Source organism: Ammospiza caudacuta, chromosome 11 (assembly GCF_027887145.1).
Source record: "Ammospiza caudacuta isolate bAmmCau1 chromosome 11, bAmmCau1.pri, whole genome shotgun sequence".
NCBI classification, from domain to species: domain Eukaryota; kingdom Metazoa; phylum Chordata; class Aves; order Passeriformes; family Passerellidae; genus Ammospiza; species Ammospiza caudacuta.
The window spans coordinates 19,932,903-19,952,110 of NC_080603.1; the positions used below are offsets into that span (position 1 = coordinate 19,932,903).

General features: G+C 37.8%; 1 protein-coding gene across 1 annotated transcript; it reads left to right on the forward strand.

Annotated features, from left to right (window-relative positions):
• Nucleotides 1-199: 199 nt before the first annotated feature.
• On the forward strand, nt 200-19,154 carry MCCC1 (methylcrotonyl-CoA carboxylase subunit 1). Its single transcript, XM_058811926.1, has 19 exons — nt 200-282; nt 1,344-1,390; nt 2,398-2,537; nt 2,951-3,046; nt 3,201-3,322; nt 4,255-4,402; nt 5,187-5,308; nt 6,406-6,517; nt 6,852-6,933; nt 7,726-7,853; nt 8,757-8,940; nt 9,485-9,594; nt 10,817-11,033; nt 11,755-11,841; nt 12,407-12,456; nt 13,394-13,531; nt 14,874-14,981; nt 15,984-16,055; nt 17,587-19,154. The coding sequence occupies exons 1-19, from the start codon at nt 227-229 to the stop codon at nt 17,704-17,706; spliced, it is 2,139 nt and encodes a 712-aa protein (XP_058667909.1). The 5' UTR covers nt 200-226; the 3' UTR covers nt 17,707-19,154.
• Nucleotides 19,155-19,208: the final 54 nt, after the last annotated feature.

Below are 19,208 nucleotides of genomic sequence, written 5' to 3' on the forward strand. Positions count from 1 at the left end.
AACCCTTCAGCGACACGCATCGTTTCACATTAAAATGAAGTTTATTCCGTCGGCCCTCTCGGCGCCGTTCCTCGGTGCCGCCCAGCCCCGCCCCCGACAGCCATTTCCGCGGCTCTCCCCGAGCGGGCCCCGGCCGTGTCCGGCTCTCCTCCCGGTGACGCGCTCCCTCCGCCCGCTCCCTCCCTCCCCCTGAGGGCTTTCCCCGCTGCCGCCCGCGCTCCCCAACATGGCGCTGGCGGCGGCCGAGCGGGGCCGCGGCTGCCTCGGGGCGCTGCGCCGGCTGTGAGTGCGGGCCGGGGGAGGCCCGAGCGGCCCCGAGCGAGGGCAGGGGCGGCCGGGCCGGGGGCAGCCGTGGGTGCGGGCCGGGGGCGGCCTGAGGAGCCGCAGGGAGCTGCCCGCAGCGAGCACGGAGCCCGCTGCCCGGGCAGGAGGGGAGGGGGCTCTGCGGGGCGTGAGGGGACACACAGGGAGCCCGGGCTGCTCTGGGGGAAGGAAGAGCAAATAAACCCTCGTGGGCCCTACGAATGGTTGTGGCAGCTGCTGCGGGTGCCACGAAGCTGCCCCGGGGTCGGTCCGCAGGCTGTGCGCAGGGAGGTGACCATGACAGCTGTGTATTCAGTGTTTAATACATGCACAGATTCCTCCTCTGTTACAGCCGAGCTCTGCTTGTGTGGTGTCGAGGACGTCCCGTGTCTTTTCGTCCGATAACGCTTAAAGAATGCTGGACTTGATCCAAAATTCCGACTTTGTTTTATATGCTAATTAAAACAGTTCCAGGAGTTTGCTCTCACCGCTCTATCCAGTCACTTCACTGCCGTTATCTCATTTAGTCAGCATTAATCATCTGAAGTTGAACTTTCCATTTCTAAAAGTGTCCATAGCTCACTCTTGCTCTTTCACATTGTTTTCTCTTGCACCTTTGCTGTACGAAAGCAGCTCCTATTGCCTTTTTAAGCTTTTTTGTTTTATGTTTGCTCTCGTCTTCTTTCCCAAATACTTCATGAGTTGGCCTCTCTGTAATAAATAAATGTGAGTTGTTGGCTATTCTGTCCACCCAAAAGAGGTTTTTTGCTTGTTTGTTTTAAGAAAACTCCTTGATTATTTCTGTTTGAGTGCTACTAAAACAGCATGGGGATAATTTTTATTGTGTCCCAAGTGAAAATACTTAGGGTGAGATCTGGTGAAGTTTGAGCAACTTCCCTTGTTACACCTGAGTGTGTTCTGTGTCAATAGATGTATCAGAAGTTTCAGTGCTGTCCTTCTCTCACCTGAAAATAAAATTAGCTCAGTTGCCACGTGTTCACACTCACTTGTAACACTTCTGTCCCTTTATAATTGCACAGGCAATGGAACCAAGTACGAATATTTGTGAAATGGGCCTCAACAATAGGTATGGAATTTCACTTCTTTAACTACTAGCTTAAATTGCTATGCAGTGTGGATGGTTTTAGAGTATTAGTTGATGAAAAACTGCAGAGTTTTTAAATAAATATTCAGTATCTTCACAGTTTCTGGAAACAGGAACCTGTGTGTTCCTGTTAGCTAACCAAAGAGAAATCATCTTTAATGTTTAAACAATATTTTGTATAATTTTACCTATAATAATTAGGTATATGGAAATTAATGACAACTATTTATTTTTTGTGGTGTTTTCCTCTGAGTCCTTTTCTGATACGCAAGTTGCAGAGTCTCTGAGAATTGTTTTATAGGCATAATGGTATTTAAACAATATAAGAAGGAGCATGAAGGGGTTTAGCAAGTTTATTTAAACTCACTCTGTGATTATGCTATCTAAAAAGTTACGTTTGAGAATTGAGATATCTCTTTTCATTTTATTGTTTAGTTTAAAGCTATTTAGTTCTCACTGAGAAGTCTCTGTCAGTGCTGGCCTTATACTTCTATCAAGTTGTGGCTGCTGTTGTGATAGTTTATAGACGTTTGTAAGTCACTGATTAAAAAACCAAAACAATGAAAATTGATAGCTTTTTATTTCTTTGTCACTGTGTATCAAGGGGGAACAGTGCTCTTCATATGTCAATCACTGCTGTTGTGGGGGACACAACAGTTTTGATTGTTTCCTAGTTAGTCCAAAGGGTACATAGCACAACTATAAGCATCAGCTGTTATGTTGAAGTGGTCTTTTTTAGGGTAAGGCTATATTTCTTGAATTCTGAAAAAGAAAAAAAATGGCTTAAAGATACTTCTGCATAAAGACTCTGAGTTAAGAATTCGAAGAGCAGCTTGAAAATGATTTTGGATGAAGCATGCTTTTTCCATTATTGAAGAAATGCATAAACTTTATAAATAATGTAAAAGAAACCAGAATTTTAAAGTTGCTTTGTTTCCAGGAATGTTTGTGTGGCTTGGTTTCTTACTGTGCTTCATCCTTTCAAACAGGAGGTCACAGCATAGGGAAGATCCTCATTGCAAACCGAGGAGAAATCGCCTGCAGGGTGATGAGAACCGCCAAGAAAATGGGGGTGAAGTCTGTGGCAGTTTATAGTGAAGCAGACAGGAATTCCATGCACGTAGCAATGGTGAAGTATATTCATTAAATTTGTGGCTGATGTTCATTCATAACAGTATTCTTCATTGATAAGTTCCATGGGTAAAGCAGATTTGGGTGCTGATGCAAAGTTGATTCTCACTGCTGTAGACCACTGCCAAGTTTTCCTTGAATGGGTGGGAAGTTTGCCTGGTCTCTGTCTCAATACCTGATATCTTTACAAGAAGTGCATTCAAGTTTGGCTCTCTGACTCTGGACAGCCAGGACTTAGAGAATAGACTGTGATTCTGGGGAAAAAGTCAGAATTTGTTTCACCCAGTTGAGCCTCTCCATGAGGAAAGGCAGTGATTTAAACTGCAGTCTGATAAGTGATGTAATTAGCTCAGAAACTCATTTAAATTTGCTAGTAACCAGTCTCTGTTGCATGTATTTTTTGTAAAACAGGCAGATGAAGCATATTGCATTGGTCCACCACCCTCACAGCAGAGTTACTTGGCCATGGAGAAAATACTGCAGGTGGCCAAGGTCTCAGCAGCACAGGTAAGGAGATCAGGGCCTTATATTTTCTGTTACTTTCATGTCTTTAGTTCTTTATTTTTGCTCATCTTGCTTTTCCTTAATGAGCTATGAAATTTCTGAGTTTTCTAAGCTAAACTGATACAAAAAACAGGCTGGTTACATTTTTCTGTTTTAGGCTATTCATCCAGGTTATGGTTTCCTCTCAGAAAACACAGAGTTTGCAGAGCTGTGTAAGCAGCAGGGAATCATCTTCATAGGTCCTCCTTCATCTGCTATCAGAGATATGGGTATTAAAAGGTATCTATTTCTGATGTATTACTTGTTTATACAATTTACAGCCTGGCAAAGCTGATTTTGTTAACAGATGACCAGTTGTTGCTCTGTAATTGTTTTATTCTGTCAATTTGCATTATATTTTTACAGTTTTCTTCAAAGGAATTAACTCCATGTTTATAGATTCATTTAGGGCCATAAACAGTCAAGATTGTTCAGTTATTGGGATTTTAGTAATTAAATCATTCTACTTTTCCAGAATTGAAGCATTGCAGTGTAGTGTAGATAAAGGTTCAGCAGTCAGATTGGAAGGGTCAAAAGAGCAGTGGAAAAGAAGCACCAAATCATCAGGGTTATTGTGGCTCATGTAAAATTATAAGTTTAATTCATCACAGAGAATCTTATTCTTAGTTTCTTAGATCAAAGAAAGACTTTAAAGGTATGAAGTGTAAATCAAGAATATGGAAATGAAGTTATTACTGACGCAAGAACTGTATAATCATAGTTAGAGAGAATTAACTTTATCACCTCATAATGTGAGAATAAATTGCCTCAGTAATTTAACGAGCTTTGCATGCATTTTGGAAATTAGAGTTGTTATGCTTGAGTGTTTTATGTGTGGTGTGAATGTAGCCTGTGTAATGAAAAGTTTTGCCTTTGTACAACTTTCAATATTGTAGTGTTTTAATTTGAAATTGTTAAATTTTGGCATATATAATGTGGAAAAACCAGTCAGATTCAAGTGTAATCCTGCTAGAGAAACAAAAATGTTTGTTGGAAGCATGTGCTGAATTACAGTCCAATGCTGTGTGACCACTATGCAAGTAGTCCTGTTGAGGTCTACTGTGGAACTGTTTTCATGGAGAGAATTAACATTGGGAGCATTAGACAGGTTGGAGCTTAAAGTAAGAAAAAAATATTTTTATCATTCTAAATATAAAACTGTTCTGTCAAAGCACTTCCAAAGCTATAATGTCTGCTGCTGGCGTTCCTGTTGTTGAAGGTTATCATGGAGAAGATCAGTCTGATCAGTGTCTAAGGGAACATGCCAGGAGAATTGGATACCCAGTAATGATTAAAGCTGTCCGTGGGGGTGGAGGAAAGGTAAGGAACTCCTCTGTTCATCCTGTGCTGTAAAGTTACCATGGCTCAGGATCTGAAACTCAGTATTCTAAAAGAAAACAAAAAATGGAAAAGTACTTTGTGCTAAAATTTATTAATGGCCAGTCTAGCACTATGAAATCTCATTTCCCTTTGATATGCAGAAGATAAGTAGCTGGAATAAACTGGAAGAGTTTTGTTGGTTTCAATGGATCTCCAGTAATTCACATGAACAGATAAGTTTTGCTGTGGATTTGTGCAAAATGAGATGACTTTAAATTGTTACTCTGTGATGGCTTCTGTGACTTCCTTTGCTGACAGTTTTAAATGTTGCATAAGAAGTGATCAGAAATACCATTTTGTGTCTAGATATTTTTCAATGAGTGGTGAACTCCCAGTCTAAATCACATTTTGTTCTGAAATAAATGTCTATAAAAATTACATACAGAAAATTTTAGTTATTTCCAAAATAACTAGATTTATTTTGTAGAAAATCAGTTTTTCTCTGCCAGCCTTGGAAAATTTCTATAATATTTGAGGACAAAATTTAATTTTGTGCTCACTCATATCAGTGGAGTGATAATATCTATTTTTTACACTTCTTGTGACACTTTCAGTGAGACTTAGTTGGATTATCTTACTGGAAGCTGATACACAGTTCTGCTAAAGTTTATGAAAGAAAGAAAAAACATATTATTTTTAAGCTAATTTCTCACTCTTTGTGTGCAACAAGGTTTTTCATTGTGCATTTTTAGCTATTTAGATAAGCTTGGTTCTTGTATTTTAGGGCATGAGGATTGCTCATTCAGAAAAGGAGTTTCTGGACCAACTAGAATCAGCAAGGAGAGAAGCAAAGAAGTCTTTTAATGATGATGCAATGCTGATTGAGAAATTTGTAGATAATCCAAGGTGAGAAACACGTTTCAATATAAATACTGTAATGTTTATTCTACTTAAATAAACATAAATAGCTTAGTTTAGTTAAATAAACATAACCAGCTTAGTTGTGGGATTAAAATTGGTTTTGTATGTCTGATTTGCACTATGAAACTTGTTAATTTGGTCAAAATTGTTTATAATTTATTGAATTTCTTGTAGTGGCTTTGTTTTGAATGACAGGAATTAAAATGCTACTGCTTGGGAAATGTGGCAGTGAGATGTCTAAAATTGATTTACATCTAGGAAACCAATCAATATAATATTCAAACTGTAGACCTTAGTCAAGCTGTGATGGTGTTTCTGCTGCCCTCAGGTGTCCCAAACTAGTTATTTAACCTTCCTTTACTTCAATGTTTCAAACAGAAGTAGGTGTCTTTAGCTCATGTGAAACTGAACTAATTTATTTTTTATAAAGAATGTCTCAGAGGTCTGTTTGACACTCTTGTACTTTACATCTGTTCTTCCTTGAACCATCACTATAGGGAAAGCATTTATTCCAAAGAAATTGAGGGTCTGTTTATGCTGTCAGGTGGACATGACAAAATCCCATTGCTGGGGAATTTCTTTTTCCAGGATCAGGGGATTGTCAGAATGGTCATGTATTTTTATTAGGTTTATACATAGAATAAATATCTGCCACCTCATAGTTGTCATTTGAAATGATGTTTTGAAGTGAGCAATGTTATTCCTGAGCCAGGACTGCTGCTGTCTCTTGTGAATTGCTGCACAATAAATTATGAGGGAAATAATCATTATCAAATTAATAGTGAAGTGGTTTTACTTTTGTTATAATAACTAAGAAAGAAGCAGCAGCCTTCAGATATGTCTTGCTTATCCTACAATCAATGAGATTTCACTGCAGTAGTTGGTATTAGGAATCCTCTTTCATTTAGAAGATTTAGTAAGTCTAAAACAATAAAATCCTGCATAATACCAGCCTCACTTTACATTTTTGGCATTTATTTAAGGGCAGACACTTAAACTTATAAGAAATCCTATTAAAATTGCAAGTTTGAAGTCTGTTTGGGGCATTAAAATACATTAAAACATTTATTTTTATGGAGCAGGCATGTTGAAGTCCAGGTATTTGGTGACCAGCATGGCAATGCAGTGTATTTGTTTGAAAGAGATTGCAGTGTGCAAAGGAGGCATCAGAAAATCATTGAGGAGGCACCAGGGGTGAGCAGAAAATTGTTAATATTTTTTATAAACTGCCATGTTTTTATAGTAATTGCTACCCCCCACTGAATGTATGTAGTGGGTAATAATTTATTTGTAATTCTCAAACCTGTTTTACTTTTGCTGCTGAAGATGTTCTAATTGAAAAAAAAAACCTACATTCTTTAGGAAAGTGATTCTCAAAGAAGAATTATGTAGATTTCAATGTAACATAGATCAGGGTTTCACTGCAGTTGTTAATTCTGTTCAATATTCATGTGTACCAGGTTTTATATCACCAAACTTTACAATAGGTTTGTAATCTTATTATTATTATTATTATTATTATTTACAGCCAGGAATTAGTCCAGAGGTTCGAAGGAGACTTGGAGAAGCTGCTGTCAAAGCAGCCAAAGCAGTGAATTATGTGGGAGCAGGTGAGCCTGGGGAGGTGCAGCTTTTAATGTAGTCAGATTTAAGTCTCAAGCAAATGGCATCTGGTTGTTTTCAAGTGTGACACACATCCCTCAAATTTTTGAGGTTTAAGCAAGCAATTATGTAGTTAATTCGGATGTAATTACAGATTTAAATTAGCATACCTGAACTCAAGACCAGTGGCAGCTGAAGGATAGAAGGAAAAAAAATTTCAGGGCAGATAATTTGGTCAACTCAACTGTTGTTGGAAAGTGAGCATTATGAATTAGTAAATTTGAGCTGAGTAAGGGGAAAATAATTTTTCTTTTAGCATAGAAAGGGTGATACTTTATATGCAAACAGTAGTCTTTAAAAGAAAATCACAACTCACTTTAAAGTCCACACAATTTCCCAGATGAAAAATAACCTCCTGAAATTATTTGTAACTTTATTTTCTCACTACTTTCTTTAGATATTTATTTAAAAAATTTACATGCCCTATGAATATTCAGGATACTTTCAAAGAGTCTTGATGCACTTTTTAAAGTGCTAATGAAATGCAGCTCTTACTGTAGAGAATGGCTACTAAGCAAAGGTTATGTAAATGTACAAGGAAACAACTCTTCTGTTTTCAGATCTCTTGTGAGATCTGTGACCCTTTTTTAGATTATTTATATAGAATTTAATGAAATTCACTGTGTCTGATTGAGAAATAGTAGTCTTGGCATAGTTGAATTAAGTGTCTTGGATGTCTTTTCCATAAATGGACACCTAAGATGCTCTTAGGTGAATTGTCCTTTTGTTAAATACTTCAGGAACAGTTGAATTTATTATGGACTCCCAACATAATTTTTACTTCATGGAGATGAATACCAGGCTGCAAGTGGAGCACCCAGTTACAGAGATGATCACTGGAACAGACCTGGTGGAATGGCAGCTCAGGGTGAGTGTTAATTGATTTTACATGGAGAGTTGCTCCTGAGTGCTGTGTGACACTGCCTGTGAGATGGGTTTCCAGATCCTCATCTCCTGCTCAGCTGACAGGGTAGAGTTTCCTTTGCTCCACAGGAACATCTCACATTGCTGTATTGGATGTAGAGCATTGTGTAGGTGCTCTGAATTTCAACCAGCTGTGTAGAGAGGAAACATTTTTAAAATGAATTTAGAGACATTAACAGACAGTGTGGAAAGTGGGAGAAAGTGGGGTCCTGATCTTTCCTTTGCTATGTTGTAAGGTTTCTAAAACTCAATTGAAATGGATCTGTGACCCAAAAGTCATTCTTGCATCAGGCTGTAGGAGGAAAAAATCCTCACAAAAACCTGTGTCTGGTGTTATACCAGTATAGCCACATTCTGAAATAGCTGTACAGTGGGGTGGACTGGAGCAGTGGATTTCCTCACACACCCAATTTGCAGACATTATTCACACATTTGAGTGATCACAGGAAGTTTTGGGTATATTAGGGAACTTGAAATAAACCCCAATTCTGTTTGCATAAATCCAAAAGTGAGGACAGCAGCTTAAGTAGTGTGAGATTAAGGGTGGGGAAGTGTAATCAGAAAGAAAATTAAAATGGCAATGCTGATGCAAAAAGAAGGAACATTTGTCTTCCTTACCTGGGCATGGAAATTGAGAATTGAATCCTGAGTTAGAGCGGGGATGAAACAACACTGGAAGAGAAAAACAAGGTGGATGGGTTCAGTGGTCGTGGCAGTGTTTTTCTCCTTGTGCTTTTTAAAATGTGCTTCCTAATTCTTCAAATTCAGAAGAAATACAGTTAATATTTCGTATATCAGCATCCCAGAATATTGACCCTGCATTAAAGAAAAAACCTATTGTTTTCAGGTTGCTGCAGGAGAGAAGATTCCTCTACTGCAGGAAGAGATCCTGCTCCAGGGCCATGCATTTGAAGCTAGAATATATGCTGAGGACCCTAATAATAACTTTATGCCAGGAGCTGGGCCCCTGTTGCACTTGTCCACCCCCCCAGCAGATCGTTTCACCAGGATAGAGACCGGAGTCAGGCAAGGTAAAACTGAAGGCAGTGATGGAAGAAGAAATAATTAACATCAAGAACTTATCTTTGTAAGCATTTCCCTCTCTGGCCTGAATAAGTTTGTCTAAAAGAGTGTTGCTTTAAAGACAAATCCCTACAGAATTATTCATCCTTATCATTTTCCATGTACTTTTGGTCAATCACCAAATATTTTATTTACGTCTTCTTTATCTGTACCGAAATTAATGTCCACTGGCTCATGGTGGTGATATTTTTCTCACTGTTTAGAAATCCTGCATTGTGTTTACAATAAGAAAATTGAATTTGAGTCATGTTATCTCTACAAAAATTTATAAATGTATTTATAAAATTTATAAAAAGTCTGTGCTGAAATTGTCCTTGAAATTGAAATGCCAGGTCACATCATCATGTCCTTAAGCAATTTTAATCTTGAGAGAAATGTGGCCATGAATTGTGCCCGTATTGGATGCCATGTGGTGCCCAGTACTTTGCATTACCAACTTTCGTAAATACCTGGTTGCATGTTAGAGCATTTTTGTTTATTGCCATGTTCCAGGTGATGAGGTTTCTGTGCATTATGACCCCATGATTGCCAAGCTGGTGGTGTGGGCTGAGGACCGACAGGCAGCGCTCAGAAAGCTGCGCTACAGCTTGCACCAGTACAATGTAAGTGTGGTACCACAGCTTGAGCCACAAAAGCATGCAGAAAATACTGCAGTAAAACAAAAGTGGCTTCCAAAAGGGAGCCTGCATTGCTACTGCATTTCAAATCCTTTAGTTGTTTGCAGAAGTTGTATTTTTTCCCAGTTTGCAAACTGTTTTCATTGGTGGAGTGAGTGAAAATAAGTGTGAAGCCCAGTTTTACACATAGATTTTTAAGTTTGTGGTATCTTCAGTTGGAATATGCACCTGGGACTTCGTAGAAAGGCAAGGCTAAACAACATTTTCAATTGTACTGTGAGCTTGCTCAGACTTAAACGGTTTCTTTAGTGGAATTTGTGTCAGACAACGTTTGATTCTAATTTTTAATTTATTAAAAGAATTAAGTTTTTAGACTATATTTGTAGTAAAGAAATATGCTGTCAGTTCTTTTTAAGAAACATTCCGTTTTTTCCCCTATGAAAACTGCAGGTATTATAACTGTTTTCAAAAGTGGAATTCAGGAGGTTTGGCTTGAGGTGAGACTGAATATTACTTGTGCAGAACGAATTTACATTTTTAAATCAACAACATGAACGTCATGTTCATGTGCCTGAGGTAGTGATAGTGTTGGGCCCCTTATGCTTTAGATAAAAATGAAATTTACTGCAAGAGAAAGAGATAAAAGAATTCTCTTAGTTTTTCCAGAATTTTCTTATTACTGTCAGTAAATGTTGACAGCATAACATGGTTACCAGTTTCACTGATTTCTCTAAAATAATATTGTTTCATTAGGTATTTTGCACTATAAGAAATGGATAGTATCTAGTAAACTTACAGAAGTCCCTGTTCCTACTTTTTACTATTAAAAGATCAAATATGGGATACTGAAACTATTGTAACTCATTTTTAATAACAAGCCCTTGTTAAGTTAGGAATGTTCTTTTAAATACTCAGAGCACAATTTTCCAAAAGTAGAGTTTTTTCTGAAATTTACCTCCTGTTACTGTTTCCAGGAAAATTTGCTCAATTTCACAGCGGACAAAGGCAACATTTAGAAAATAGAATGCTTTTGAGAAAGCAGCTTTTGGGTTTTGTTTTGGTTTTTTGTCTTTTTACACTCAGTGGTTTTATTGATAGTAAAACAGACTAGTTGAATTAATTACATTTTATTGATAAATTTTGGGAGCAGAAAGCTGTGTAGTCATAACTCAGTTTGGCAATATGCTTCTGTTCTGTTTCTTTACAGATTGTAGGATTAAGCACTAATATTGATTTCTTACTGAGCCTGTCAGGACACCCACAGTTTGAGGCTGGAAATGTGCACACTAATTTCATTCCTCAACACCATGATGCACTATTTCCAGCCAAAAAGGCAACTCCACATGAAGTTATGTGTCAGGCAGCTCTAGGGCTCATACTGAAAGAGAAGATGCTAACAGATGCTTTCAGAGATCAGTCAGATGGTAAGGATCATTGTTTTGTATTGTTTTATTTTATGAGTTCGTGTGCAGTTTCTTAATTTGGATGTTCTTTCTTTGCCCTACTTTGTGCCTGCTCAGGGTTCTGTGTTCTGGCATCTCCCAGGTATTTGCATACAGGGCAGACTATAACTTTTGTTAAGGGTCAGATAGGGAGTGTGTCACCACTGTGATGTCCAGAGTACTTCCAAAGCCCTTCAGACAGGCACTGCCTGGAAGACCTTGGGGATTCATTGTCAGTGGCACACTGAGCTCTTTGCTCTTGGTAAGCACAAGCAGTGACCTTCTGCCTCTGTTATTCCTACAGCTGGCCAGGGTCTTCAGACAAAACTACCTCTGCTCTGAATGGGAGAGCAGTGGAGGTTTAATGGAGCCTTCACCTAAAGGTTAATCAGGACTTGCTCTGGTGTAGTTGAATTCTGATGCTCTCCAGTCCTGTTCAGGGATGTGTTCGTGGAAAACAGCCAGTGCCCTTCTCAGTGTCATGTTTTCTGTAGGTCACACAGCATCAATTTATTCAGTGTTGGAGATCAAGGAATTGTCACTCTCTCTGACTACAGTAGTTCCCCAGTCTTTTCTGTGCAATATAAATACATCAATATGGAGTTAGTAAGAGTAGGACAATGATTTTAAGGCCTAAGTTCTAAGTATTGTGTTTTGCTGAAGTTGAATGAAAAATAACATATCTGTGTATTTTGTGTTTTAGATAAATTCTCACCATTTGCATCCAGCACTGGTAGAAGAATAAATATATGTTACACTAGAAAACTGTCTCTGCTGGATGGGGAAAACAGTAAGTTAATAAAAAAGTCTGTGGAGGGAAGGGAGGTATTTGATGGATGAAGTTATTTTAACTGGTGTTTGAAAATTCAGGCTAAGAAACAGCATAGAATCAGTATGAGTTTTATGCATTGTAAGCTGGGAATTCACAGAATTGCATGTTTAATCCACACTGTTAGATCCTGAGGACATGTAAACCAAATTGAAATGACTACTAATTCATGTTCATCATTTAAATGAATGAGGTTGAGATTTTAAAAAGAGAAGAATGCCATTTACTTTTTTTGAACTCCTTTTTGTTGTGCAAGGAGTACTTCCTCCCCTCACAAACTTGTTTTCTGTCCAGATAATATAGATTTTAGATACATGATTTCAGATGTTCATCTTTGAAAGAAAAATTGTCTGGAATTCAGTAGGAATTCTGCAGTGTGTAGTAAGCTAGTCTGAAAATTGTTGTTATCTTAGTGTTGGTGGGCCTCATTTTTATCAAGAAAGCCTTGATAGAGTTTATATGTCATCATTCTCTAGATACTCCAGTGAAATCTACTCACACATGTATGTTTTGTTTTATTGAACAGTTGTGGATGTAGCTGTAAGTTACAATCAAGATGGGTCATACAAAATGCAGGTACCAGTACAATTTTTTCAGCTACTTCATTAGATAAAAGAATCAGTTTCTTGTAGATTTCTCTTAATATTAATTGTTGCTAAAGTTGCTTGATGATTACAGAAGCAGGATTCTGTTTTTAGTTTGCTTGTATCCATTGCTATATACTGTTACTTTGACCTGAAATTATCTGTGCTAGGTGCTGGATTGGCATGGAAGAGCTATCAAAATGTTTCTGACAAGGCTAAGAGAAGTGTTGGTATTTTCAGTACTTAAAGGTCTTTTTCTTTATTTTCCTTGTTGAATTTGTCTGTTTAAAACCTGGGGAGTTAGATTTAAATCTGCATTTAAAAAGACTTTTTTTCCACAGGACTCCTGCTCTATTCTTTGCATGAGAATGGATCTCCTGTGGGATAAATAAAAGCTTTCTAGAGCATTATCTGCAAGATAACATTTTATTTTGAAGATGGAAGTTGGAGAGTGATTACCAAATGAGCTGAGGAATCTTCTGGTTAGATAATTGAATTATGCCCCCTAGAATTGGCTTCTTTGTCCATGCTCTAGAGCTCCTGTAGTAAACAGCTCAAGATGCCTTAGTTGTAGATAATTTTGTGTGCACATGTGAGTCTCCAGTTGTTGGCTTAAGGAAATTGTGTTTGGCTGGGTGTTCAATATCCCCTGTAGTTGAATGTCTTATTCTCTCAGATTTGGCACCCAGAATGGATGAATGCTCAAGAAAGTCCTGAGTGAATATATTAGATAATTTGCTGAGCTATTTTTATTGGATACAGAACAGTCTCTTAACTGAAAAGTAAAGGTTACATAAGGTTTAGAAATGTTTTTTTAATTCCAGAGTTGCCTATGCAGAATCACAAGTTATGAGGGTACAAATACAATCTTTTGATTTACTGCTCATAAAGGGTTAACCTTTGTCCTTATAAAAGCATTTCACTTTCAGATTCAAGATAAAACGTTCCTGATTTCTGGAGAGATCTTGAAAGAAGGTGATTCACTTTGCTTGAGGTCTTCAGTAAATGGAACAGTGTCTAAGTCTAAGTTGGTCATTTTGGACAACACCATTTATCTGTTCTTCCCGGTAATGTTCCTTTCTTTATTATCACAAATTGAAAATTTTGGAATTTTAGCCATATAAATGAACAATATAAATTGCAACAGAATGTGAAAGAGAAGAACAATTTCAGTTTCTTACTTAGACCTATTAAGTTTTGATATCTGTTGGATTATTGTTCTAATTAGAAATTCATTGCTTGCAGTGAGTGAGAAAAAGAATTACTTTTAGAAAGTTAAAATACAGCTGGTGAGGAAATGAGGGTTTGGAAATGATGGTTTAGGAGGGGGGAACACAAAATACTAAATTTGTCAGGTATTTTAAGTTTGTTACAGAACAGTAGCGAGTGCTTCAAACCAACAAATATTTGAAAGGTCTTGTAGCTGGTGTTTTAATTTCAATTGCAATTTTTAAATTATACGACAAGAAATAAATCAGTATTGGTCTGAGGAAGGATAACTTTAGCTAATGTTAAAGTATGCAATTTTGAGTTACCATGGCATTATATGTATTGTATATATGCAAGTGACATTTGAAAGAAAAGGTACTCTAACTTGCATTATTAGGTTGTAATTTTTTATTTACAGTTAAAAAATTCCAAAGCCTTAAAGTAACTCAATGTAATTAAATAAATAAATTATTAGTTTCAGTAATTAACCTCTAGCACTGAGCCCCTTAAGACTTTCAGCAGAATGCAGCAAAAACTTTGTTGCTCCAGTGATGAGGACAAAATAACCCCATGCTGGAATTGCAGAGCTCAGTGGTCCTGTGGTATCAGAGAGGAGTCTGGGGTGAGTGATAGAGAAGAAATCACAGGACTTTAGGGCATGGGAAGGATGTGGAGGGTATTGAGTCTTTGAGAGACTCTGGGAAGCAACTCTGAGAGGACTTAAGGAATTTTGAGTAAGAGTGAGAAATTTTGACTAAATTTAGCACTGAATGAATTTTATTGTAAATTGTGAAGGATTCATTGGCAGTGGCTGGCAGTGGAGATGCCAACGTGTCTCCTGCTTGTTACAAACAGCCTTTATGCATTTCCACAACCTTCTGCACTGCTGATGCAGGAACAGGGAAGGTACAAATACAGGCTTTGTACAAAGATCCACGTGGAGCTGCTTTGTCCCAGGGGTTGTTCCTTCCTTGCTGGTCCTTGCAGCAGCAGGTGTCACCTTCAGTGTGACTTCCTAAGCCTCAGGCACTGGCAGAGCAGTGACATCACAGTCCCAGTGCAGCCCTGACTCCAGGGTGTGCCACCCTCAGAGCTGACTGCTTTGCCTAAGGCTGGAGCTGTTCTTTCTCTCTGTCAGCCCATACACTGCTGCTGTTATCTCATGTTGTTAACTCACCTGTCCTGGATTTTCTTTTGTAGGAAGGCAGTGCTCAGATTGGCCTCCCTGTGCCCAAATACTTGTCTGCAGTGAGTTCAGGGGCAGAACAAGGTGGAGCTGTGGCACCCATGACGGGCACAGTAGAGAAGGTAATTATAACAGCATGGGACCTGAATTCTCCAGTATATTCAGATTTACTCTGCCAGAAATAGTGCTTCTGTACTGCCAGGAAAATGTACTGCCATTACTGTGCTGGGGACAGTAATGTCAGTGTTGTGTGGCTTCTGATTGGAAAAAAGCTTTGTTTACTCTGAGTTTTCAGCAGCCACCCATGTCTTTTTAAGGCTTCCATTCTTTCTCTAGAGCTCTGGAAGACCTGAACTAATGCTACTGCTTAACTAGATTTTTCTTCATCTTAATTACTTCCCCAGTCAAAGCTCCCTGAAGTGCTATGGGCTGTTTGAATAATTTCATCTAACATGAGAGTGAGATGCACTTGGAAAAGAAGAAATCCTCAGAAATGCCTCTTTTGTTAAGCTGTGAATTGATTTAATTTTCTTTAGCTCAGGAAGTCTTATGCGTTCTCTGTACAGTGACAAAGTTTCCACAGAAAGAGATTTTTCTGGAGAGTTTAGTGGTTGAAAGATTCAACCACTAATAAAAAGACATAAAGGATGGAGTATATGGAACATGGATCTCTGACATCCTGAATGAACACTCCAAATCAGAGTAATTGTTGAAAAATGAGGTGACTCCTGCCATCTTCTTTCTGGATGTTGTTTTAAAGACTTTAGGGACTGGCTTCAGGAAGAGGTTCTGCACTTTTCTCAAAATAGAATTGCTGAAGCCCAGAAAGATTAGACTATACATCATCTCCTGTAGTGTTTCTTCTTTGACAGATAAATGGCTTCCTGGTCACCCTGTCATCTGGTACTGACCCTCTTTCTGTAGGCTCTGCCTTCCCTCTAGGAGATCTATCTAGAACTATTCCCTATCTAGAGAACTCAGGTACCCAGACCAACAAAAATAAATAATATGAACCTATTTTGCAAAACCTCCCTCCCTCTGTGCATTGTGTTAGTCAAGATCCAGCTGATCTTGAATGGTACAGGCATAAATGATTTCTCCCCCAATTTTCTCCTGAATTGCAGGTGTTTGTGAAGGCAGGGGATAAGGTGCAGATTGGAGACCCTCTAATGGTTATGATAGCTATGAAAATGGAGGTAAGTGACATATAAAGGTTTTAATTACTGAGGAAATAAAAATCTGTTCAAAATTTAATAATTTTTGATTGCATTATTGAAGTTCAGTGTGGAGTGCAGCTTGCAGCTGTCAGTATCACTTCATCTGCTGTGACATCAGTGTTGTGTCTGACTGGATTTCAGAGGATTATATTTGCTGTTATTTTACTAACAAATGATGATTATATAATCCATGGTATTTTGCAGCTGGTTTAACATGCATTTGGGTGGTGGTGTCAGGCCTTCTGTCCCCTCCTGTCCTTTGACTTTTCTAGCACAAAACTGTCTTGGTGTCTCTTGCTCCCTGGTTGTGATCCAGGCACATGGATGTCTGCAGTTACTTCCAGCAGAGATTTAGTTAATGGGGACTTTGTAAATATACACAGGATTCTTCTTGTGTATAATCCTTTAATTAATAATAATAATATTTACATGAAGTTTTATGAGGAGCACACTAAAGATTCTGTGCAGTTATCCACACAGCATTCAGAGGACTGAATCTTATCTTGTCACAGCGCTTGACTGTGGCTCAGATTGCTTGAATTACAGTTTCTGTAGCCTGAACTGGTTTAGTTTGACTATTAGTTTAAAATAAACCTGTTTGTGGCAGTAGAACTAACACTGTTGAGAAAATCTGCCTTTCTCTTATCATGTTCTTTTTTTAATTACACTCAAATTCTATTAAATAAAACTGTGTGCACCAAAAACCTACACACAAACTTCTTTGCAGTTGGATGCTAAATGTGTTTGTGTCTCTTCAGCTGATATCCAGACTAACATCTGAGTTATTTTTTAAAGTGCTATTGAAATATAAAATGTAAAATTTAAAAAGCAGGTTATTACTTAGAGAGTCCTTAGATGTGAGGATTTAATATCTGATCTTAAATGTTTTGATGCTAATCCTATGTAGAAAAGTACCAAGAGGCAAAGCTACGATATCAAACTGACCTGGTACAATGACAAGCAGACCAGCTGGGGCTTGTGTGTGAGCATGCTGTTCCTTTACTGTCATTAGTAGCTGTATTTCTGTTTCATCTGCATTTTGCCAAATATCTGCCCACTAAAGACCCCTCCTGGCCAGAAAACAGAAATATCTTTAGTAAATCTGCAGATTGCTCTTAAGGGAACAAATCTGCTCTCCGATTAACATTTTGGATTAATAGTGTGTTATTTCTGTTTGGTATTTATTACAACAACAGAAAGTATTAGTGAGGTAAAATAAGTCAGCTGTTCATACTGATGATCATTCCTATGATGATGATAATTCATATAAATGTATTCTATAGCATTTTTCTCCCCAGTATACTCATCAAATATTCATGAGAAAACAAAACTCAGAAGTGGACTAGGAATGTTTCAAAGAAGGTTTAAAATAAAAAATGTCAGAGGAAGGAACTAAGTGTGTTCAGTTCCATTTGGAGCAAGCAGTAATGGTGGCATTTGCTGGAGGGAGAAGGAGGGGAGGGAAGCCCCTGAGTTGTCTGCTGCTCACTCTGGCTGTGTTTCTGTGCAGCACACCATCAGGGCTCCCAAGGCAGGAGTGATTAAAAAGGTCAATTTCCAAGAAGGTGCCCAGGCCAACAGGCACGCTCCACTCGTTGAATTTGTGGATGAAGAGGCAGAGTCAAAGTAAAATTCAAGGAAGGTGCATTTTATTTTTTCTACTTTGCTGATTTTCTCCTGGAAGAAGATTTCTTCATGTTTTCAGCAAACTGTTTTGTATGATTGGAGGATTGGTTTCCTCTGAACTTCCTGCGTAGTTTGACTGTAAATTATGCTGACTTCACTGAAATTTGGGTATCACTATACTGTAATCGTATTTATAACTTGTGGACCTATGTGATTGTTGTCCAGTGGTTGTTTGCTTGAGGAAAGGACTGGAAGAAGATGTGAAGCTCTGAAAGGTTCAGAGAGGTTAATAAAGACTACAAGGTATAGACAGGTTGGGTTCTTCTTATTCACAGATGCCTTTTTCCCCTTACATATGTGAGGATTGATTTGAAGGAAATCTGAAATACAGTTTTTCTATTTTCTGGCAAAATTCCTGTTTGTATCTTATGTTTTTGCCTTATTAGGGAATTTAGGATTGTTCCTTAGCCCAGAATCCCACTCAGTCATTTCTGGTGCATCTGTTTTTCCTATTTACCTCAATGAGTTGTGAAAATTTGCATTTCAAAAATTACTTTAATATACCTCAAAATATGTGATGCAAAACATTTCTAAAATACATTTATTTGCTACACTAATCAAAGTTAAAATGTGACTGCTTTCAAAAAATGCCATTTTAACTTTAAACATGAAGTAGTAACACAGAAATATAAGCTTATTTAATACTTAGTGTGCCAAAATACAATACTGACTTCAAAATCTTTGTTACTGTTACCATATTGTTCATGTTCTAGTGTACTTCTTATTGGCTGGAATGAAATACACCACAGTCTTTATAACAACATGAAATAAGAATACCAAGAATAATAGATTTTTTTTGTATCTGCAGGGTTTCAGAAGGAAAGATTTGTAGGCTTTTGGATATGCAAAGAAAAACAATTCTCAGACTAAGCATACTGATAATTTGCCATAAATTTAACTTATTTAGCCATGACCTTAGGGAAACAAGGGAAAGAAAAAATGTTTTAATTGTTGCAAACTTTGAAAGTTTTTTCATTATTCAGTTAATGTGAAGTTCTGTTATCACGTGAAGTTTTGATAAGTTAATTCAATTAAATAATCTGTTCTATACTGCAGAAAGGAGCAATCAGATGCTGCAGTGATCCCAAGCCTGTAGTTAAATCCATGTGTAAATGGAGCCTTACCTGAAATCTCATTTCTGAATCAATATACAGTACATGGGGAATTCTCTGATCTGCTTTTATAATTGTGCAGCCTTGTCTGCAGTGCAGAAAAAAACCTGGTGAAAAAGCAATGACTTTGGATGATCAGTGTATTAAAAGCATATTTTAATACTTTACAGTTTTCCTTCCAATCCTGTGGTCACCTAGCAAATAATTAAATTCCAGTGATCATCTTGTAGAATATTGCCACTATGATTTTTATTTACTGCCAAATAAAGATTAAGCATAACTTGGAATGTTTGTTTTGATTTTTCTCCATTTTGTTCTTTCCTTGGCTGCTTCT